The 24,975-nt window shown below is 40.8% G+C and overlaps 1 protein-coding gene across 2 annotated transcripts in view; it reads right to left on the reverse strand.

Annotated features, from left to right (window-relative positions):
- The window catches only part of sdc2 (syndecan 2), a 78,733-nt gene extending 58,780 nt beyond the window's left edge, over nt 1-19,953 (reverse strand). Inside the window, exon 1 of one of the 2 annotated variants that reach the window (XM_062980156.1) lies at nt 19,381-19,953. In XM_062980156.1, coding sequence (XP_062836226.1) covers nt 19,381-19,440 — 60 coding nt within the window. In that variant the 5' untranslated portion in view covers nt 19,441-19,953. The remainder of the gene's footprint in view (nt 1-19,380) is intronic. The other variant, XM_003219518.4, reaches the window with a different exon arrangement.
- Between the last annotated feature and the right edge of the window lie 5,022 nt (nt 19,954-24,975).

Raw genomic sequence — 24,975 nt, forward strand, 5'->3', positions numbered from 1 at the left:
AACAGAAGCATTTCACAGAATGGTTTGGAAGATCTAGCAAATCCCTAAAGAGGGTATATTTTGTTGGATGGAAGTACATGAACCCATGGGCACCAATTTGGTGGACACGCGAGTTGTATTGTACTACTAAAGCACTAGATAGGTAAGTATATTGAAGTCTGTATTACAAAGGCAATCAGAAATTAAGTAAGAAAATACTCAGAGAGGGCAGCATTCCCCTGGTGGTGGTGCAGTGTGTTAAAGCGCTGAGCTGCTGAACTTGCAGACCGAAAGGTCCCAGGTTCAAATCCCGGGAGCGGAATGAGCACCCGCTGTTAGCCCCAGCTCCTGCCAACCTAGCAGTTTGAAAACATGCAAATGTGAGTAGATAAATAGGTACCACTCCGGCGGGAAGGTAATGGCCCTCCATGCAGTCATGCCGGCCACATGACCTTGGAGGTGTCTACGTACAACGCTGGCTCTTCGGCTTAGAAATGGAGATGAGCGCCAACCCCCAGAGTCTATCATGACTGGACTTAACGTCAGGTGAAAACCTTTACCTTTACAAACCCTCATACATTGAAAGGGAGGGAGGAAATCAAGGAGGGAGTGGTACAGCATAGTTCTGGGATGTGTAAGGGGACTCTGTGTGCATGTTTTCACACATGCACACAGTCTATATGTAAACAAGTCTATGTATAAACATAGTTTATTATTAATTTTATATTGTTTTGCTTCATTATTAACTGCTGATGTAATTTCAATTGGATATATTTATGTGTGTTGTTGTCGAGATAATTTGTATCATTATATTGTTGTGAGCCGCTTTGAGTTCCCTTGGGGAGATGTGGTAGGATACAAATAAAATTGTTTATTATTATTATTATTATTATTATTATTATTATTATTATTATTATTATTATTTGGAGAGCTCTATGTGGTTTGGGGTAGAAATTGACCGAAATTGTGCTAACTTTGTTTTAATTTGGGGAGTTGTTGGTTTTCAGGGACTAGTGTGAGGCTTCAAGGCTACAGAAGTGGCATCCAGGGACTTAATCGGTCCACAAGTCACTCCTTGTCCACCACCATCTGGAAGGCTGAAGATTCCTAATACAAAAAAATACATAGAGGAAAATCTTTTTACTAGTTTTTCCTCTTGTTCTAGATTGCCAATGTCTCAACGCCTTTAAATTGGACCAGCAAAATCAATTACCATAATGTGGTATCTGATACTACTTGCATTCCACATGACCTATATAATATATCTGTTCATTATTCTAAAACAGAAGTTATATGAATACACAAAGATACTTTACACTGAAGTGGCTCTTTCAGTCAAAAGCTCTCCTGAGTCTGAGGTATGAATTTTTACAAGTGCTGGTGAGTGGATCAAAGACCTTCTTCAGGGGTCCATATGTCCTAGTTTACTGAAGATGCTTTTTTAACTGAAGTGCTATTAAACCGAAGTTCAGTTTAAAGAAAAGGGACTACAGAAATCTGAAAAACTCCAAAACCTGAAACTTTTTGCCACAGCTGCCCACTTCTTCCTTTGAAGCAGTGGCTCTGGCTCTCTTGCCGTTTGTGTCGTGAGGCTCTAAGAGATGAATGAGCAAGAGCACCACAGCTGCCACCTCGAAGGTGGAAGCAAGCGGCTGGCTATGAAAAGAGAGAGACGGGAGGATCTGTGAAATGGCAGTAGGCGTGTACATGCGCAATGCACTATGCTTTGATTCCTGCCACTTCACAGATCTTCAATGTCTTTCCAGCCTCGTGTCTCATACAAACCACAAGTTGCGAAAGAACAAGATGTGCGGCTATTCGAAAAGGAAACCGTATTCCAAAATCCTCAAAAATCCAGAATGTGGAACACGTCTGCATTTTGGATAACTAACCTGTATAAGCAGGGAGATCTGGTGGTTGTGAAAATGTGCATCCACAACCAGAAGTTTCATAGCAAATTTGAGTAGATACCCAGATCGTGTGGACATAGTTTTCATTATGGCGATAAGTACGATATTTCCATTTCAATTATAACATCACAGATTTGGAAGAGCCTCCATAGACCACTCAGTCCAACCTCATGCTCAGTGCAAGAACTCAGTGCAGGAAGTAACTTGTCCAAGCTCTTTTTGAAGATTTCTAGAGAAACCTACCCTGCCATCTCTTCAGGTAATTGACCACTGCCAAATAGCTCTTATCATCAAGAGGTTCCTTCAACTGTTCAATCAAAATCTACCTTCCTCTAACTAAAATCCATTAGACCTAGTTCTGTCCTTTGGAACAGCAGAGCAGAGAACAAACTATCACCCTCCTCTCTGTGACAATCCTTTATTAAAGAATACCACAAAAGCCATCCAGTCCAACCCGCTGCCATGCAGGAATACACAATCAAAACACTCCTGGTCGATGGCCAGTCTTTGGTTCAAAACCTTTAAACAAAGGAAACTTCACCATACTCTGAGGCAGCATATTCCACTGCTTAACGTCTCTTCCTGTCAGGAAGTTCTTCCTCATATTTAGGTGGAATTTCCTTTCCTACATTTTGAATCCATGTGCCTTCTCTTCACCAAGTTGAACATGTCCAACTCTGTCAATCTTTCCTTATGCTTTGTTGTCCATGTGTTTTATCATACTTGTTCCCATTCTCTAAACCCAATTCAACTTGTCTATATTCAGATGACGTACCCAGATCAAATTCAGTACTGCTTGCCTGGCATGGTTCATTTGGGAAAGTGAGAAACCAGGTGGTCCATCAGGGTCCGAAGGTCAAGAGCCAGAGTATCAGCCAGAAGTCGGGGATCCCAAACCAACAGAGGAATGCATAGCCTAGATTCAGGCACAGGTCCAAGACTCTGAGCCGGCTTGGATGTCTCTCACAAAATAAGTGATCTACATTATTTCTAGCAACCATAGTGTATTTGCTGCCTGTCTTATCTAAGAAGGCAAATGGCTGGAGTCAGTCCTGTTAGTATTTTCAAAAAAAAGTCCCAACAACTCCAGATGAAGCCTTGCTGCTAAACTTGAACCTGTATTTATAAATTAGAACATTGCATTTTTTAATTATGCATTTCCCCATGTAGAAAGCAGTACAAATCCCATGACTGGAGTACCACAGTAGAAAAGGTCCCATTAAACTCCCTTGCTGAGTTTGCAGCTCAGGCTTGCAAGTTGTTAACATGCATAGGATTGGGCTGTCACTCAACTGCAGTCCCTGGTACCTCAGCTTAAATGGATTGTGGATCAGGCTGCTAGAAATGCAAGCCAAAGTGTAAACATAAAGCTAATGCCAAGCTCAGCAAACATAATAGGCTTGGCAAAACGAAGGCTCCACAGCAATTTAGTCTCCCCTACATGCTTCGTGTGGTTCCTTTTTTAAAAAAACGGCACATTACAGTTAAAATGCCAAGCCTCACAGCTAAGAAATAATCAAAGAGTCTCTGCTAGAGAAATTATAAACAAAGCCATCAAAGACTGGAAGATGTGTACAGTATTTCAATGCAAAAAGAGTTGTGTATGTAATTTTCATTGAGTTAATAAAGCAACAGTACTCTTACTCCAAAGTTTCTGCCTCGGGGTGGTGATTCTTTCCTCTCCCTGAATTCCAACAGAACACAACACAACCCTTTTTGAAAATGCAAAAATTCAAGCAGATACAAATAAAAACCTTGCAGTAGATCAGAGGTTGGATACTCAGATGTTTAGGTACTACTTAATAGATGAGCAAGGCTGTGATCATTCCTGGTGGGTTAATAATAGTGACAAAACGCCATTTCCCCCTCATACTTCAGGATTCTGAAATTATGAAAGCTTGGGGCTGACTAATGTTCTGACTCAACATAAAGCTGCCTTTTATATTCCTATGATATTACCAAGTTACTATTTTGGACCTGACTGAAGCTGGTGGACATCAAGTGAAAAACCAAGCCTATCCTGGATGTCTAATGTAGTAGACAGTAAGAAAAATTCCTCATATCCAAAGCTTCTGGACTATCATACAATAATTTCAGATGTTAGTTCAAAGTATGTATCTGAATTATGGGAACCTTGATTGTGTTTCTCCAAACTGACAAAATGCAAAATGTTAATAAACAATTATCTCCTGCCTTTTTGTCCTAATATAACACCAAGTATGTTTGGGATAATATAAAAACAACAAATAAGGATTATGTTTGACATTTAATTTGTGATAAGCTTATCCACAGGCATTTTGACGTTGTGATAGAAGTTTTCAGCTCTCAAAAGTGTTATAATGGAACAGTTCAATGTCAGTCTCATGACAGAGTCAATAACTCATTTTGTCCAACTTGTTAGAGTCAAGTGTTTCTCATTCTGCATTCAAAAGGGTTGTTAGATGTATTTTGACATCCTCTGAGTTTGGATTATAGAGCACCTGTAGACTCAGTGATGACCTAAGGCCTGGAGGCTGAATATGTGTCTTACCCTGAATGACACTGGAAAGGAAGGCATAAGATTCTTGATTCACTAAATATAGCATGCATGCTACCTCCTATAGACTAGGACAATGGTTCTCAACCTGAGGATCCCCAGGTGTTTTGGCCTTCAACCCCCAGAAATCCTAACAGCTGGTAAACTGGCTGGGATTTCTGGGAATTGTAGGCCAAAAACACCTGGGGACCCACAGGTTGAGAACCACTGGCCTAGATCAATGCTTCTCAATCTATCTGATACATGGCACCAGCAATTTCCCCTTCCAATGTGCCAGGGACCAATGCCATATTTCTGCCATTGACTATAACATTTTCCTTTTTTCCTGAAAACTTGCTGCAGATTAATAGTCAAACAGCACTAGTTTGTGGACCATCACTTTCAGTAGCATTGGCCTAGGACAGTGATTCTCAACCTGTGGGTCCCCAGGTGTTTTGGCCCACAACTCCCAGAAATCCCAGCCAGTTTGCCAGCTGTTAGGGTTTCTAGGAGTTGAAGGCCAAAACATCTGGGGACCTACAGGTTGAGAACCATTGCCCTAGGAGGTATTTGGCAACCTACTTGCACTATACTTTGTATGCATAGAAGGTAAGGATCATCTCACACAGATCGAATATTATCAGCATCTCAATTTGGTTGCCATGACTGGAGCACTGCTGGAGGCAGCTGGAGGCAATGAAGGCACTGAGTAACAGCAATTTCATATCTTTTGTTGTGAATATCCACAAGCATACAGTAACAAAAGTAAGGAATTAAATCTCAAAGAAGCAAAAAACACTGTTGTTTTTTAAAAGACTGGCAAAAATGTTATGAATATAAATGGCACAATAATGGCCAAACTTTGCATAGAGAGCTGAAGAGGTTCTACAAAAGTACTCCGAATGTAGTTATTTAGTTTCCTCCTTTCTCATAGCACAATATCTAGGGTCCCCGAAATTCACCAATTCTCAGATCTGAAAGATCTTTTAAAATGTCTCTGCACTGCATGTGCACACAAAACCATTGTGGCGTAGTGACAGGTGTGTTGGACTAGGCCTGATAACACTCACGTCCAAATCACCAGGTTCAAATATACCTTCAGGACACCTTTTGCTAGACACATCAAATTCAAGGTACAGTTGTAAAAAATAATCCTGAGAACATCTCATTAATGACTCAAGAGACTGAGCTGGATCAAGAGTAAGCATCCAACTGGATGTGATATATGTCACGTAATTTAGTCCTGTGCTGCAGCTTATTATCCCAAAGGCACATGAGGAATGAAAGCTGTTTGGGGACTATTGCCATGGAAGGCGTGGAATCCCTGCACCTGTACAATGTCTACTTGTGAATGGATCAAGCTACATGTCAAACGCTGCATCCAGTTTGGCCCTAGGTATGATGAGCGAGTCACCACTATGAGTAAATAAAGGCTTAAGTCCCACTGATATGAATGGGAATTTCTACTAACTCATAACATGCTCTGTCGATCTCACTCTGCTGTTTGATTGCAGGATGGGGATAACTCTGGGTTTCTGAAAGCTCTGCCATTAGAAGATGAGCAATGGGAGGTTGTACTAAGCAGATTTTGGGCAAGATCCTGCTGAACAGAACACAAAGTTCTACCAGCACAGTTATGCAGGTAGAAGCAGCAGAGGTGGCTTCTCAAACACTCCAGTTGTCATTTCAAGACTTTTTCCTGTAGCTACCTTGGCTGTAGGGAGGGTTGGCAGAGTTGTGCTCACATGTTTTCCACTGAAAGAGAATGAGCCACCACTTTCCTAAAGGGATACTGGTTAACTCTTTATTCAAGCATTTTCAAAATAGTACAATAGTGTCATAACAGCATGCTAACTCATGTATCCACCTGTCTAGCTAAGTATGGTGGGTTTTATCACCAGAAAGATGGCAAACAGGCAAAAATGGGTCATAGCAACTATTGACTTATTGAATTAAAATAGTTTTATTCCACAATCTCAGGGCAGTAGTCAGTTAGAATCCTGTTGACATATTTCAATGATTTAGAATAATAATACAGTAGAGTCTCACTTATCCAAGCTAAACGGGCCAGCAGAAGCTTGGATAAGTGAATATCTTGGATAATAAGGAGGAATTAAGAAAAAGCCTATTAAACATCAAATTAGGTTATGATTTTACAAATTAAGCACTAAAACATCATGTTATACAACAAATTTGACAGAAAAAGTAGTTCAACACGCAGTAATGTTATGTTGTAATTACTGTATTTACGAATTTAGCACCAAAATATCATGATATATTGAAAACATTGACTACAAAAATGGCTTGGATAATCCAGAGGCTTGGATAAGCGAGGCTTGGATAAGTGAGACTACTGTAATAAATCATTTAAATGCATATCAAACAATTTATCAAGTTAAAACAAGGTATAGTGTTCCCTCACTACTTTGCGGTTCACTTTTCGCAGTTTTACAATAAACTCTAAAAGACTATTATAAATCATAAAAAATTACAATTTACAGCCTAAGGAAGGGAGGAAAGAGAAGCCAAAGGGAGAGGAAAGGAGCCCAAGTGGCAAGGGGAGGCAATTTATCAATACACAATTGGTTGATAAAGACTTAAAATAGTGTATAACTACTAAAATAATGTATAAATATTAAAATAAATATAGTGTCTCTACTTCACGGATTTTCACTTATTGCAGGTGGTCCTGGAACCTAACCCCAGCAATAAGTGAGGGAACACTGTAATTAAGAATAGTAGAACTGTTGAAAGTATTTGAAATCCATAGTACATGGATACATTTGGTCCCAAGGGGCCATGTAAAGGATCATTGAGCCCTACATTAGTGGTACAGATATCTAAACCAATGACACCATCATGTTTTCCCATAAGGATCTAATCTTTGTGGGTGTTCATGTAATTGAAGAATGGCTAACTATTCCATACTTGCATGAACACACATTTTGTATAAATGGTTTTCCAAAGTCAGATGCCATTGCCACCACTGCAAATGTTCTGTGCATACCAATGGAATTGTTTTGAGATGAGGACCAGAAGGGTACAAAGTGTGTATTTGTGTTCAGCATGTAACTCAAACACAGCTTTAAAAATGTTAGTAAAGCTATCCAAAATAAATTCACCTTTGGCCAGAAACAATTGACTCCATCAGGGTCATGTGTTCTAAGTGTGCTTTAAGGAAAAAAACAACTTTATTTTTAAAAATCTGGTGAATGATTTGCTCCTTACTAATAACTTATAAAATATTGAACTCACATGCTCATAAGTTCACTGTGAATCTCTTAGTATTTCACCCTAAGCTAATGCCACAAAGGCATTATGGGAACTAGATAATCGTTCTCAAGTGATTGTTGGCAATGGGTCCCTTAAGATTTAAAGTCACTACACCAGTTTTCCCCAGAGTTGCTTCAAAAAACACTTCACATTAAAAGACTATGAAACTTTTAAAAACACACAACTACTATCATTGCAATATAAAAGATTAATTTCCCTTTGCTCAAGAAGGGTGTAAACTTTGCTTTGCTGTGAACAAGAATGAACATTATTTATGCAGTGTTAGGTATGTGAATAGAATTACTATTGCCATAAAGAACAAACTCTTCATTCACCTTATGAAAAGGAGCGAAGGACAACTCAACACAACAAAAATTTGCTCACTGAACAGCCTGAAGTCATTCTCCCTTACTAGCTACTCGTACAACAGGAAACCATGTCATACCACTTTGGTAATGTGTCTTGAACCAAGCTCAAATTGTTCACTCATTATTTTCTGCAGCTAAGATGAGGCACAAACATTAAAAGGAGGCCTTTATGACTTCCATACAAGTAGTGCCTTGCAGGGCTAAATGCAACCTCTCAATCTTCAAAAACAACACAACCCTGTTTAAAAGAAGCAGTTGCATCTCATAAGATGACAGAGTTGCTTTTCAAGAGTTAGACAAGTGCTCTTTTATTCTGTCTGCGGATCACAACGTAAATAATTATTCGCCATAAGGATAACATTTGAACTGCTGACCGGCAAAAGCTAACTCAGTTTACAAGGTGTAATTAAATAGCCATTTGGTGATAATAATTCAATTAATAACTCATTCAAGATGTTCTGCATGAAGATTATCTTAAATGAAATCAACATAAGGTTTTTCCCTCAGTTAACTTTCAAAGAAAGTGGAAAGACAAGGGCTACTGCTTAACTGCACTATTTACATAGTTGACATTTTTGCACATATTTTAACTTCATGTTCAGGACAGACTGTTAATATCCCCTAAATTCCCTGATCTTTTTCATGTTACCAGAGCACAGAAAAGATATGACGATGGTTGCATCTGCATTGTAGAATAAATGCAGTTTGATACCACTTTAACTGCCATGGCTCAAAGCTATGGAATCATAGGAGTTGCAGTTTTAGAAGGCTTTGAGCCTTCTTTGCTGAAGATGGATCGTGCCTCACTAAACTACAAATCCATAGGAGTCCACAGCATTAAAGTGGTGCCAAACTGCATTAGTTCTACAGAGAAAAACATAAGTTCTCCCTGAATCCCCAGCCTGTCCAAACCATCCTCTCCACTGTTCCCTCATTCTACACAGTTTACAGTCATCAAAACAGTTTTTAAATTTTCCACTAGTAAAACTTGCTTGATCCCATTAATTTTATGGGGTTTTCTTGGGTAAGGAATACTCAGATGTGGTTTTGCCAGTTCCTTTCTATGAAATATAGCTGGGAATCATTGGCAGTCTCCCATCCAAGGACTAACTAGGTCTGACCCTGCTTCAGAAAGGGTCTGATGCCTTTGTGGCATTTAGACCTATATTACAATATTATTGGTGCTCTGGATTCAGTTTTAATTCTTTTCTAGCATTTTTCCCTTCAATAAAACTCTTACATTTTTTGTACACAACAGTTCTTCTCACTTAGTAGTCTGCATCACTTGAAAGCACTTGACTCAAGAGTGTATGTATGTCATTCACTGCTTCTAACCAAAAGGCAAAGGAAAAAATGTGGCAATAGAATCCAACTACAATGAATACAAAATTAAGGCATATCGTTATTGTTAATAACAGGACAGATCAGAACAATTCCTGCCACTAAATGACCAGCACAAAGCAGGCTCAATTCTTCTGCAACCGATTTGCTGGTAATCTGACATGTCATTAAAAATTCAGTGCAGTTAACAAAGTCTCTGACAAAAAAAGGTTCTTTTTAGAAAGTAGTTTATAGGAACCCAGCCCAATCCTTTTCTAGTCTTCTGTTTAGCAAAACTTTATTTTGCAGCATTGGCATTAGAAAGATGGCGGAGAAGGCCAACAGAAAGGCAGACTTTCAGGATTGCAGCAGCATGCTCGCTTTAAAGAGTTCAATAAAATTTGATCTGGAAAGAACAAAAATCTGTTCTAGGCGATGCTAATATAACTGTGTGTGCTTAGGAAGAACAGACAAGTTAGACAATGGTCTCAAGAATGCTTTAAAGAGTAGCATGAAGAGCAAAAATAGAAGGAAATGGTAAAGGAGAACCACCTGCCTTGCCAGCTACCATGGCATGAAAAGTCATAGATCTGTAATAGAAATCATAATACAAATAGAAATCATTGAAAGAAAGAAATAATAATCTCAGTGATGCATTCTGGAAGAAGTTTCAAGTCATCTCTGAAAGAGTCAATGTATTTTTCATTCCACATGTGCATAACATTAATGTTGATTAAAAATATGCAGAAACATGTTGAACTGTGCTTATTCTTTGTGTTGTAGGAGCCTATCTTTCATGTAATTTCTGTCTCTGTTACCAACATTTTGTTAAAGAAATTATTTCTTTCATTAACTTATTTGGTGAGCATGAGTTTTACACAAAGGTGTATTTTGTCATTGAACAGGGGTTAAGCTGCAATCAAAGCAACTTCTCATATTTTCATACAAGCTTGTGAAGCTAAACCTCAAAATCCCTTTGATACTCACTGGGTCAATGTTCAACATTTGGGGGTTTTCCCACTTTAAAAAGAAATGTCAGAATTCTCTCATCATTGCAAGATAAAAGCACATGTTTAAGTCTTATGTATAGAAGTAACCTTACCAGTTACTACTTCAATCAAGCAGAAGTCAATAAAACATGAGCCAAATTCCCCAGCAAGTTGTAAGTGCACCACAGACAGTGGTTTGGGATATTTGATCCTCCAGATGTTATGATTTCAACTTCCAGAAATCCCAACCACCATATCCAAGGACACTGTGGGAGCTCTAGTACAAAAAAACCCAGACACCTAAAATGCCTCTACTTCCTACCTTGGGCATCATGGTTTATGCAGAGATCAATACAATTCTCAAGCAATATCTTCCAATATTTGTTAGAACTCTGAGAAAAAGAGATCAGCAGCTGGACATTTCAAAGCATCCAGAACATACACAGTTATGTGTTGTTTTTCCTTTCCTGGAATATTTGGGAATAGTCCTGGCATTTCACAACTACAGCTAGATATACTACTAAAACAAGAATTAAAATGTTCTTCATGATTAACGGATAGGATCTGTTAAAATAAAAATTAAAAAGAATTGTGTTCATTCCTAATTAGAATAGCTATATCAATATCACTTCATTATTGGCATATACAGTAAAGTGTCACTTATCCAACATAAACGGGCCAGCAGAACGTTGGATAAGCGAATATGTTGGATAATAAGGAGAGATGAAGGAGAAGCCTATTAAACATCAAATTAGGTTATGATTTTACAAATTAAGCACCAAAACATCATGTTATACAACAAATTTGACAGAAAAAGTAGTTCAATTCGCAGTAATGCTATGTAGTAATTACTGTATTTATGAATTTAGCACCAAAATATCATGATGTATTGAAAACATTGACTACAAAAATGCGTTGGATAATCCAGAACATTGGATAAGCGAATGTTGGATAAGTGAGACTCTACTGTAGTAAACCCTTGATGTCTGCTGTGCCTCTGTGAATACCAAAATCCATGGATGCTCAAATTCCGTTATGTACATTGTTGTATTAAATCTGTGTCCCTTATACAAAATGGCAAAATAAAGGTTTGCTTTTTGGATTTTATTGGGGGTAAGGGGGTATTTTCAAGCCATGAATGATTGAGTCAATGTATATGGAAAGCCGACTATATTAGTATAAAACGTTACAGTTTCTGGTTGCTTCCAAAAGTATTTAAAGGGCATGATATAGGCATTTTGACAGGTTTGTTCAAGTTTTATACTATTCTTTTATCAATCCTAAAGGTTTTTCCCTCAAGAAATATACTAAAAAGCTAATGAGAAACACAGCAGGTGACACACAAAACTACAGGTAGAACTAAATTTGGGCATCCAAAACACCGCAGCAACCAAAATTGTTCTACATGGGGGACTGAGATAGTGCCACCTTTAATTTCTGATTGGATCCATGTACACAAATTCGGTTTCGTGCGTAACCTTCTGGCTATGTGTATAATGTGTTCCATCTTCAAGATAACTCATTTTATATATATATATATATTATGCAGAAGTATTCAGAAGTCCAAAAAAAATCCAAAATTCAAAACAGTTGTGGCCCAAATACTTTGGCTAAGGGATACTCAACCTGTATTTGGTTTCACTTCTGTAGTGAGCTTCAGCATGGGTTACTATTTTTATATACTGCTTAAGAAATAATTACTTGTTAACATTTTCCAGGCTCTCTCTTATATTTATGACTGATGAAATCTTTCCAATGTATTACCTGCTAAAACTATTCAAGAAAGCGATGTGCAGTGGTGGCGACGTGGAATGTTTTCAAGACATCCAAATATAGTTTACAGTTACGATGCCAAGTGCCACAACTGTGTCACCACAATTGATGGCTTTCAGTATTTACTGTAATCCTGGTGCAATTTTCTTAGCAAGACATGCTCCTTCATTTGACATGCCACAATTCCTTGTTTCTGTTGCAAAAGCAGTAAGAAAACAAACAAATCCTTTCCCTGAACAACTATTGAGTAGAACTTACTTCTGCAAAAACATAAGCAATTAAAGGAAAGTTGAGAGAATGAACAAACAACAAACAAGGACATGGATAAGACATGTTTGGAAAGTGCAAATTTAAAATTATGTTGGAAGTGTTACAATCGGTTCACAAACTTAAAAGAAAGAACTAGGCTAAAGCATTGCTTTTTTTCATGTCATGAGCGACTTGAGAAACTGCAAGTTGCTTCTGGTGTGAGAGAATTGGCCGTCTGCAAGGATGTTGCCCAGGGGATGCCTGGATGTTTTGATGTTTTTACCATCCATGTGGGAGGCTTCTCTCTTGTCCCCGCATGGAGCTGGAGCTGATAGAGGGAGCTCATCCATGCTCTCCCTGGGTTGGATTTGAACCAGCAGCCTTCAGGTCAGCAACCCAACCTTCAAGTCAGCAGTCCTGCCGGCACAAGGGTTTAACCCACTGTGCCACCGGGGTATTTATAGCATTGCTGAGTCTAGATCACATGCTTAGAAGACATTAAATGTATTATCCATAGGAAAATCTGTGTGAAATTTAACACAGAAGAGTAATTTCTTATGCACCCAGTTTATAAGCAAGTTAAATTGAAATAGATCGAACTTCCACATTGGGGATAACTGGAGTCAATAAAATACTTCATTTACACTGTGGTGTGAAATATGTTGACTCAGAAATGTCACTGATATCAGTAGGATTTCTTTTAGGTAAGCATGTGTAGCTACTAAAAGTCCTACTCCATTCCCTCATCAGTTATAAAGATGGTCCTGGGCTCCCAAAGGCTCTGCCTATGGAGCCTAGGTTTTGGGCATTTCTATCAGAGCTAGATGGTGTATGTGTTTTCTGAAGACCAGCTTACCTCAATAGGAAAGAATTGTCACCAAAAGCAAAGTCACCAGATGACAATGGCTCAGAATCTACTAAATGCTTGCACAGCATAAAATTCTGAAAGTATAGCTAGCTACACTGCCATATTAAATTGTGCTACTGTGCTGCCAATTGTCCAGGTGGAGGCATGGCCATGTGCTCGCTCGTCGTGCAGCAGTTGCGCCAACATATCACCCACTTATGGGGATCACTCTTACCAAACGTTCTAGGAAGCATTCCAAGGCTTATGCAATCATTTATTTTAGGGCTTTCACAATCTGGAGAAAGTGTAATTACATGTGTAATGACATTCATACTAGCATAAAGCTGCAACAGATTCCAATCAAATTATCTAAATGATCATGCTTGGAATAATTGTTATTTACATTGATAGAGGGACTACCTGAATTGATGAAATCACAGATCTTGAAGGTAATCAAGTTGTAAGTACGGTTAATCACACAGCCTTCTGTTCAGTATAGATAACCAGCTATCCTCCAGATGTTTTAAACAGTAAGTTCTATAATCTTTGAGCAATTGTCATGTCAGTTGGGGCTAACAGGAGTTGCCACACAAAGAACAGCAGGACCCCAAGGTCTAAAGAAAAATCAAGATAGGTGCCAACCCTTTCCTGCCTCCTGAAACTATTTCAAGATAATGCTGAAGTGTTGATCCATCTTTCTTAGTTAATGGAACGTAAGCACTTGTGTGGATACATTAATATCTACATATATTTATCACTCTGGAGTTCGAACCCATTTGTTGTAATGGACTACAAAAAGACTGGCATTCCACACAACTGTCCTCTATCAGTCTTGTTTCACCATGCCAATAATGCAACTACTGTACTAATTCATCTACATACAATTTTGGGGGTAAAGATAGCTCCTTGTTGGAGGTCTTTATCCTAGATGCAAAACATAATAGTGACACCAACATCTAAACTGACTGGAAAATGAAGTTTTTGTGGAGTTTCTGGATAAGGGAATCCTTGAGAAACAGTTGCCACCATTTTTTATTATGTCCAATTTTTAAGACCAAAAAGTATGCAACTCAGTCCTGCAGTTTACACAGAGATGAATCCCATTGAGTTCAACTGGTCTTTACCACTATATAAGTGGATACAGGATCTTTGTTTAAGCATAATGACTTCTACCCAATCTTACTTCTGTATTGGGAGTAAGCCTCATTCAATTCATTAGGACATTCCTTTGTGAACACGCATCTGTGTCTGCATGCATATATGCTTGTGTTTACTATCAAGTGGCTTGTCAATTTATGGCAATCCCAGAAATTCCATAGGGTTTTATGAGGCAAAGAATACTCAAGAGATTTGCCATTACTTTCCTCTGAAATATAGTTTGCAGCACCTAGTATCCATTGGTGGTCTCTCATCCAAGAATTGTTCCTGCGTAGCTTCAAAAATCAAACAGGATCTGAAGTGCCTACCACCTTGATACATTCATGACAACATAAAAGAGCATCTTGAAAATGTCTTTAAAAATTAATGGAGGTAGGGTCATCACAGCACATTTTGATCCCGTATACTTTTTGGTACACACAGAGGAGGTCCCTCACCATAAAAGGTGCAAGGAAGACTGTCTGGAATGCTGTGAAGCCAAGAAGAGACAGGAAAGTCCCCTCCCTCTTCTTTTGACAATGCCCAAAATTCAAGGGGAAAAAAAAACCTATTCACCAAGTGATCACCAAATGAACAGAAAATGTGATATTAAAGCTGCAAGAAACAACTAGTGTGCCGTGGGGGGTGGATATTACTGTATATTCTCACATTTCAGCTCAGGTTAACCCATACCTTCCAACAGTTCTAATGCTTGCTTTTTATACATATGTGGAAATCAACATGGGGAATTGCAAATGCAAATAATTTTCTTCAGAGAGAGTGAATCAGTGCTGACTGTAAATTCAATAGGTTCAAGAAATGTCTAACTACTTCTAACCTGGAACAGAAAGCAAAGGACAACAGGAAAGAGGGATGCAATAGGTAAGAGGAGTGCCCCCCCCCCCACACACATATATAGTTTACACCTATGCTAAAGAGGGGTTAGGATCTGCAGCTGAACCTCACTGTTCTCAAGGGACATGAATAATTTCAGCAATAGAAGTCACCAGAGATTTGAGCTATTTTGGAAAGGAGACTTTCCCCTATTTCTCCACAAAGAAAAGGGAAAAGAGAAGGGTAGTTCCTCTTGCACAAGGCCCAGAATTTATTCTTCACTTCTGAAATTGCAGAAATAAATCTCACTGAGTTAGAGGAGACAGTACAGTCCCCAACTGTACCTATTTCAAGACAAAGTTTAAATAATGCTGAAGGAAGGCAAGAGGCAGAGCAGTGACAACTGAGACTAAATACCATAGTTACAATCCAGGGAAACTCTCTAGTGACTTTCTAAAGTTAGGATAAGCCCATTAGCCAACTGCAAAACAAACCCCAAGGGTTAAAAACAGAAGACATCTGCAATTTCATTCCACAATCTGTTCATCCAGCAAGCAAACCTTAATCCAGCCAAGGGAAAGGGTCCCCCCCCCCTTGTCTTCTCCCTATATGTTATTGATTTGCCTCCAGGAAAGAATGCCAACAACATTATGCATAGTTTATTTGGGAAGGTAAGGAAAAGCTTCAGTTGTGATCTCAACACACAAAGGTTTGTCTGGCCTAAATATTCCAAAAGCGCACAAGAAAATCAGAAGTCAGGATCACCATCATATCATGTTCTCCTCCAGTCCTTCCTAGTAGAAGGACAAGACTAGGATTCATGATCAAACTTTTCTGGAGTGTGAAAAGAGGAGGGGGCAGCCTCAAAGGCAGGCACCCACTTCCTTAAGGTCCATTTTGAGGGTGCATTTCTCAAAGCTTTTTTTTTAACCCTCCCACATCCACCAAATCTCTAAGCAAGGAATTGTCAGAAACCACACTTAAAACGTTCCTTTAAAAAGCCTGGTCCTGATTCAAAGGGAGGAAAAATCACAACACATTTCTCTTCCCAATTTGTCCACTGAGCTGAAAAGCTCTTCCGTGGAAAAGTTTTGATCTTTTGGCGAATGACCTCAGCCCAAACCTCTGCGCACCAGATGTGGGAACGGCGGGGGTGTCTCATCCTTCCTCCCAAATTTCTGCCTCCGCCCTCCCCCCCACACACACACACTAGCCCCTCTCTTTTGAAGCCAAAGAAATGCAAGAAACTGGACTTTTATTTGAATTCTCCCTTTAAATCCCCTCTCCTTTAAAAAAAACACAATGCTGGGATCCGCCTGCAAGGCAAGCACCAGTGAAGAATTCCTGCGCTCTTCTGCACAACAGCAAAGGCGAAGTTTCTCCAGGCCGATTTCCAACATGCAGACCCCATGTTTAGAAGATGAAAAAGCAGAGGAGGGGAGTGTTGTTTATTTGCTTCAGTGGACTAAATGCAACCAGATTTGCAGCATGACGTTGCTGGTGAGGGGCTGGGATTGAACTCAAGGAAGGAAAAAAGGAAGGGAGGGAGGGGGCAAAAAGTGGGTCTTTGGGGAAACACTCCAAGGTTGCCCTCCCTGTTCATTCTCACTCCAAAAAAAAAATTCCTGAAGCCCAAACTAAAAATCACAGTTGCCCGGCCCCTTCTTACCCCATCAATACACACAATAGTGAAAATATGTATGTGTGTATGTGGCTGGGGTATCTACTTACACAGACAGACTCTTGCCTCCACAAACAGGCTATAGTTCTCACTATGCAGGAGACCCCAATGGCCCTCCCTCCAATGATATTGCTGGTGATAGTGAGTGCCATGAACATGTACAAGAGCCCTGCCAATGTCCTCCACAAACACCATTTTGCCCACCACCCAAGCAAAAGCTTTCATACAGGGAAAATTTCATGTTTTCTGTTTGTGCTCCACCACAGACATCCCACCATAGACATTTTCTCTACATTGCATGATCCCACCCACTGCCTCTCCCATAAACCTTTCCTAGTCTTTTCTATGGCACACAGCAAACAGAGGACTTGATCAGCAAATAGAGAGGTTTGGGGAAAAGTCACCATGATGTATTAAAGTTGTAGGTACTGGGATGTATAGTCCACCTGCAATCTAAGAGCACCAACGTTGGACCTGGAACTAACTTGGCACACAGAATCCCCATGACCAACAAAAAATACTGGCGGTCTTTGGAGGGATTTATAGGAGTTGTACTTCACCTGCATCCAGAGCGCACTATGAACCCAAACAATGATGGATCTGAACCAAACTTGCCATGCATACCCAATATGCCCAAATTTGAATCCTGATTGGTTTTGAGGGGAATTGGCCTAGACATTTTGGAGTTGTCGGTACTGGGATGTATAGTTCACCTGCAATTAATGAGCACTCTGAACTCCACCAAAGAGGGAATTGGACTACACTTGGCACATGGAACCCTCGTGACCACCAAAAAAAACTGGAGGTCTTTGGGGAAAATTCACCTTGATTTGGGGGAGTTGTAGTTCACCTACATCCAGAGAGAACTGTGAAGCCAAACTTGGCACACAGAACCCCATGACTAACTCAACCTACTGGAGGGGTTTGAGGGGACTGACTCACCAAAGTGGGAGTTGTAGTTTACCCCACAGCCAGAGAGCATACTGAACCCCACCGATGATACATCCAAAGCAAACTTGCCCAACATAACTAACTTTAAGTACTGATGGAGTTTTTCAGTGTTAACCTGGGAAGATGTGAGTTGTAGTTCACCCACAACCTTATGCATTTTGTACAATTTTTCAAATAACTCGGCTACGCCGGGTACCCAAGCTAGTTAATAACAATAACAATAATCTCATACCCAAACCAACCATCTCCCAGCTGCCTTGTTCCTTCTCACTCCAAAAGACATAGGTACCTCAAGCTCAAATCAACACTCTCACAGTTGCCTTGTCCCTTCTCACCCCCAGATAGATAGATAAATAGATATTTGGTGGGTTTTTTTGTTTTTGTTTTTTTGGAGACACTTGTTATCAAGCCCAACTAACTATCTCACTCTTTCCCTGTTCCTTCTTCGAGGAAGGAACAAATATTTCAAGCCCAAACCAAACACCTTGCAGTTGCCCTGTTCCTTCTCATTCCAAAAGACATCTGTATCCCAAGCACAAACCAACAATCTCAGTTTCCTTGTTCCTTCTCAATATCAGTTGCTCTGTTCCTTCTCACTCCAAACTATCATCACCATCCGAAACCAACCATCCCCAGTTGCCCTGTTCCTTCTCACTCAAAACCATCATCATTATCTCAAACCAACCACCCCACAGTTGTCCAGTTTCTTCTCACTCCAAACCATCATCACTACCCCAAACCAACCATCTGTCAGTTGCCCTGCTCCTTCTCACTCCAAACCATCATCACCATTATCCTGAACCAACCACCCCACAGTTGGCCTGTTCTTTCTCACTCCAAACCATCACCATCCCAAACCAGCTATCCCCCAGTTGCCCTGTTCCTTCTCACTCCAGACCATCATCACCATCCCAAACCAGCTATCCCCCAGTTGCCCTGTTCCTTCTCACTCCAGACCATCATCACCATCCCAAACCAGCTATCCCCCAGTTGCCCTGTTCCTTCTCACTCCAGACCATCATCACCATCCCAAACCAATCATCCCCGAGTTGCCCTGTTCCTTCTCACTCCAAACCATCACCATCCCAAACCAGCTATCCCTCAGTTGCCCTGTTCTTCTCACCCCAAACCATCATCACTACCCCAAATCAACCATCCGTCAGTTGCCCTGCTACTTCTCACTCCAAAAGACATCTGTATCCCAAGCTCGAACCAACCATCCCTCAGTTGCCCTGTTCCTTCTCACCCCAAACCATCATCATCACCATCCCAAACCAGCTATCCCCCAGTCGCCCTGTTCCTTCTCACTCCAGACCATCATCACCATTCCAAACCAGCTATCCCCCAGTTGCCCTGTTCCTTCTCACTCCAAATATATCTCTCGGTCTCGACCCTAAACCATTCCAGTTGCTCTGTTCCTTCTCAGTCCAAGAAAGAAAACACCTCAAGCCCCAGGCAGCCCCCTCCCTCCCCGCTGCCCGATTCCTTCCCAGGCCAAAAGATAAACTAAAGGCGCAACCTTTGCCTGCCCCAAACCCCTGACCCCCTTCTTACCGTCTCTCCCGACACGCAGGCCACCCCGGCGAAAGCGAGCAGTATCCACACGTTCCGCATTATTCCCGGCTTGCCTTCGGGACGCGACTTCCAAAAATAATGAAGAAGAACAAACCAAACAAAAACCCCAGCTAGATTTCCAGGCGGAGGCGGACTCCACAGGATCGGCGCCCACCGCCGGCAGAAGCCACGGACTCGCGGGCTCCCCCTTCCTTCTTCGCCCGCTTTCTCCTTCTCCTCCTTTGCCTCCTCCTCCTCCTCCTCCTCGCTTGGGCTTCTCACTTGTTGGCTGGCTTCGGGGCGTCCCCTTCGCCTCCTCCTCCTCCTCCTCCTCTTCTTCCTCTGCGGAGGGTGCCTCGCGTGGGTCTTCCTCGCCCCGACAAAGTTTAGCCACGGAGCAGGGAGGGAAGGAGGCTTTCTTTCCACGCGGGGAGAGAGAGAGAGAAAGGGCGGCTGCAGGAGGAGTCCCGGGCTGCCTTCACTCGCTCTCTCGCTCGCTCTCTTTCTCTCCCTCCCTCTTCGGCTGGGGCTGCCTTCGCCTCCGCTTTTTCTTGGCTCCTCGTTAAAGCAGGATTACCAGGCGGATTGGCAGCTCCTCCAGCCAGTGGGAAGGAGCAGGGGAGGGGGAGGGCGAGGGGAGGGAGAGGGGCAAAGGCAAGGGAAGCCCACTCCCTCCCCCTCCCTCCCTCCTCCCCCGCTGCATCTACACACCCTGGAATGAATGCAGTTTGACACCACTTTCACTGCCAGGGCTCCATGCTCTGGAATGCCCAGTGTGTTAGGTTTTATTGGAGACTCCGGACTCTTCCACACAGCCAGAATATCAAGGCACATAATCCACAATATCTGCTTTGAACTGGATTATCTAAATTGCTGTGAGTTTTCCGGGCTGTATGGCCACCTTCCGGAGGCATTCTCCCTGAAGTTTCGCTCAGGCATCTTCAGAGGTTGTGAGGTATATTGGAAACTAAGCAAAGGAGGTGTATATAATCTGTGGAAGGTCCAGGGTGGGAGAAAGAACTCTTGTCTGTTTGAGGCAAATGTGAATGCTGCAATGAATCGCCTTGATTACCCTGTTTCCCCTAAAATAAGACATCCCCAGAAAATAAGACCTAGTAGAAGTTTTGCTGAATTGCTAAATATAAGGCCTCCCCTGAAAGTAAGACCTAGCAAAGTTTTTGTTTGGAAGCATGCCCACTGAACAGAACACCAGAGCATGCAGTATCAGTAAATGTACCTACCATAAATTGTTGTACATGGAAATCATGGTACAGTAGAGTCTCACTAATCCAAGCTAAACGGGCCAGCAGAAGCTTGGATAAGCGAATACCTTGGATAATAAGGAGGGATTAAGGAAAAGCCTATTAAACATCAAATTAGGTTATGATTTTACAAATTAAGCACCAAAACTTCATGTTATACAACAAATTTGACAGAAAAAGTAGTTCAATACGCAGTAATGTTACGTTGTAATTACTGTATTTACGAATTTAGCACCAAAATATCACGATATATTGAAAACATTGACTACAAAAATGGCTTGGATTATCCAGAGGCTTGGATAAGTGAGGCTTGGATTAGTGAGACTCTACTGTAGTAGCAAGAAATTCTTGATAGGCTTCACAGTTTGTCTGGTTGTGCTGGTTTATGATGACAACTACTGTACAGTATATAATAAATGTTCGTTTTTTTGTTCAACAATAAATGTGAATTCTTCTTCATGGAAAAATAAGACGTCCCCTGAAAATAAGACCTAGAGCATCTTTGGGAGCAAAAATTAATATAAGACACTGTCTTATTTTCGGGGAAACAAGGTAATTGAATGCTTCTGGAACATGGCCATACAGCTGGGAAAACTCACAGCAACCCATATGGGTAAACTACCACTCCTGGGTCCACTACACACACGCACACCCCTAACCCCTTCAGTACTTGGTCATGGTGGATCTGTGTGGCAAGTTAGGTCTAGATCCCTCCTTGGTAGGGTCCACAGTGCTCTCTCCCTCTCCTTCTCCATCCCTCTTGGGATCCTGGGAGTTATAATATAAGTTTGACAAGGTCTTTAGCATTTTCTGCCAAATGGTGCTGGTGCCTCACAAAACTGCAAATCCCAAGATTCCATAGCATTGAGCCCTGACAGTTAAAATGGTGTGAGTCTGCATTCATTCTATAGCAATGGTTCTCAACCTGGAGTCCCCAGATGTTTTTGGCCTTCAACTCCCAGAAATCCTAACAGCTGGTAAACTGGCTGGGATTTCTGGAAGTTGTAGGCCAGAAACATCTGGGGTACTCGAGGTTGAGAACCACTGTTCTATAGTGTAGATGTAACCTCTGACCACTCAGGTTTAGACTCACTGGGACTCAAATCTCTGCAGAGGTGCGGGACCAATGAAGATGGTCTGCCCCAGAAGGCTTATGGGTCTGGATGGATTCCTGATGGCTCTTGGGGATTTTCCTGTCACCTTGGCAGGCAATTTTGTCAAAGCTCTGGCTGACTTCTGGAATGGGGACATTGCCAGGCTAAAGACCTTGTAAAACTACAACTCCCATTATTCCATAGCATTGAGCCATGGCAGTTAAAGTGGTGTCAAACTGCATTAATTCTACAGTGTAGATGCACCCTAAAACATCTTGTTGGTTTTGTGTCAGGAAAGCCTGTTATAGGACATATAGTTGCAAACATATAACCTGGAACTCAAGTATATATAATATCCCTTTCTTGCATATTAACCTTTTTCAGGCCATTTTTCTGGTTGTGGCACCTTATTTTTAGAAGGCTGTTCCACAAAGACCATCTGGATCCGAAATCTTACATCTTTTTGGTCCTAAGTAAATAAAATAATGACAGCTTTTTATTTACCTAGATCTCAGGAAGCTGACTTTAATACTTCCAGCTGGATTCCTAATTTGTTTTATTGCTTTGCCGTGGCTGCATGCCATTACTTTTGATGCCGTGAGAGTCCTTTGGAAGTGAAGAGCAAGATACCAAATACATTTAATCAAATGAAATATTGAGAGAAGGCATTGACAAAGACTTCATAAATCTTGATACTTAAGTAACTACTGGAGAAGACTTGAAATGGCAAAAAAATCAATAAGAGTAGATCTAGAATGTCTGGAAATGAAACATTACAACTTGAAGTCTCAGTGCAATCATATGTGTGCCCACTCAGAAATGCAGCCTGCCAAATTCAGTGGTGTCTAGGATTACAAAACTCAGTCTTTACACACTCAATGGTTTATATAAGGCAACTTTTAAAATGTATTCAATTTAGTTGCACATTCAGGTGTGCATTCAGCTGCCATTCCACAAAAGTAGTACAATCAACACATCATTCCACATGTACAAATTGACACTATGCTATCCAATGTAAGATCACATCATTTATGTATTATAATCCAAAATATCTGGATTCTGACATTTTAGTTCTTGTGATTCTGAATATCCACACATGCTATAAACCATTTGAAAGTATTGCAAATGGAATTCAAAAACTTTAATTCCTAGTGATTCTCTTATCTAGTAGAAATACATTCAAATGCATGCAGTTAGCAAGTCCTTTTTCTTTTTGGGACATCCTAAGAGTTGTTGTTTTACAAGGTCTTTAGCCTTCTCTGCCAAAGACTGCTGGTATCTCACCAAACTACAACTCCCCAGTTTTGATAACATTATGGCAGTTAAATTGGTACCAAAATGTATTAATTCTACAATGTAAATATATCTCAGCTCTGGCTTCTAAGATCATTTCTGATCTTCTAGAGCAGTGGCTCTCAGCCTTTGGTCCTCCAGGTCTTTTGGACTTCAGCTACCACAATTCCAAACAGCTGGTAAGCTGGCTGAGATTTCTGAGAGGTGAAATCCAAAACACCCAGAGGACCAAAGGTTCAGAACCACCGTTCTAAGGCAGTGATTCAGAATGCTAGTCTTTCAGTTGTTTTGGACCTCAACTCTCAGAAGCCTCATCTGGTCATCCACTGAGTTTTAGATTTTTTTTTTCTAATTTAAGCACCTTGGACGAGTCATACTCTATCAGCCTCAAAGGATTGAAACATTATATAATTTTTTGGCTATTGGGATGAAACGTGCCACACTTGTAGGCCACAATTATGACAGCAAGTCTGCCAAGTTTCAGAATGTTTAGGTCATCCACTAATTTTAGGAAAATTTTCCAATTAAGCACATGTGATTAACCTAAATCCCTTTCATATCAATGAGACGTATAAGCAATAAGCATAATTGTAAAGTGAAATGCTGGTCATGTCAGCAGAAGCAGCATGCAGGTAAGTAAGTTTTGCAGGTCTGACTTGCTGGGTGTGGGGGCAGAGGGCTCACTGGCGTGTCAAAGTTGAGAGGTAGTTTAAGTGGTACTTGTCAGAGTTGAGAGGTATGCCCACCCACATCTCCCTAGTGGAATTTTGAAAATAAAAGTTGGATAATAGCTAGAGTAGCTCTTTTACATTTTTTAAAAACAGAAACAAGCAGAAAGAAACTGAGTGGAGCTAAAAGGACACGTTCTCTCTCCAATACCACACCACCCACAGAAAATGGAGGAGCTCCACGTGGTTATGTATAGACCAGCTTTGCAGAAAGCCATGTGATTGACTTTCTTCTTCTAATTGGCTGACAAGGAAAAACTGTTTGCACTTTCCCTAATCAGTCACGCCAGCCAGTCCCGGTGGGGTAATATATTACAATGAAAAAAAGTTCCAATCAACAAAATTTCCAAATGTATCCGAAACATTCAGAGACTTGTGTTTCGATTTGTAAATTCTTTGGAGATGCCCTTCCTGCATTGTATTTCACCGATTCGTATCTCTGAATCGCTGAAATGTTTCAAAATCTGAAACGTCTGGAATTTTGCACACCGTTAGCATTTAGGCAAGAAGTAATCTAGATGAGGAATTATTATTCCTTAAGCACAGGAAATCACCTTATACTTTTAGACCCGAGAAGCCTTTTTCAGTAGCAGCACCCTGTTTGTAGAACTCCCTGCCCATAAAGGTTAGGTCACCTTCCTCTTTACTTACATTTGGCAGGAAGAAATGTCTCTTTAAACAAGCAGTTGACTCTGCTGTTGCTTAATCTTATTTACTGACCGGATAGGTTCTTTGCCCTTCTCTCTGCTGCTTTCAGCTTGATGTGTAAATGCAATGTTATTATTCTTGTGTTAAATCCTACATCAGTCCCTTCAAGTGTGGCTCTGTCGAAGTGAATGAGATTTGTTAAGATTTCGATTAGATTTGGCCCATTGTATTTATACTTCTCTTATTTTGTAAACATTTTGGGTGACTCCTTTTATTTTAAGAAGGCAAACACAAGGTGTTCATTTCTTACATTAACAAATAAGCCCCTCTAACTCAGGATTGTCTACAGTGACTGACGGCAGTTCTCTGTGTTTCCCACTTTCATGTCTACCTGCAGATGCCAGGGACCAAATGTGGGACATTAGGCCAGTTACTTTTAACATTTCAGGCCGCAGAATCCCACAGAACTACATCGCCCAAAATCTCATAGTTCCAAGCTCAAATCTTTGGAATCTCCTTATGCGATCTCATTACTATGAGTTGCTAGAACTGTGTTGAAAAGATAAAGTG

This window comes from Anolis carolinensis, chromosome 4 (genome assembly GCF_035594765.1).
Source record: "Anolis carolinensis isolate JA03-04 chromosome 4, rAnoCar3.1.pri, whole genome shotgun sequence".
Taxonomy (NCBI): domain Eukaryota; kingdom Metazoa; phylum Chordata; class Lepidosauria; order Squamata; family Dactyloidae; genus Anolis; species Anolis carolinensis.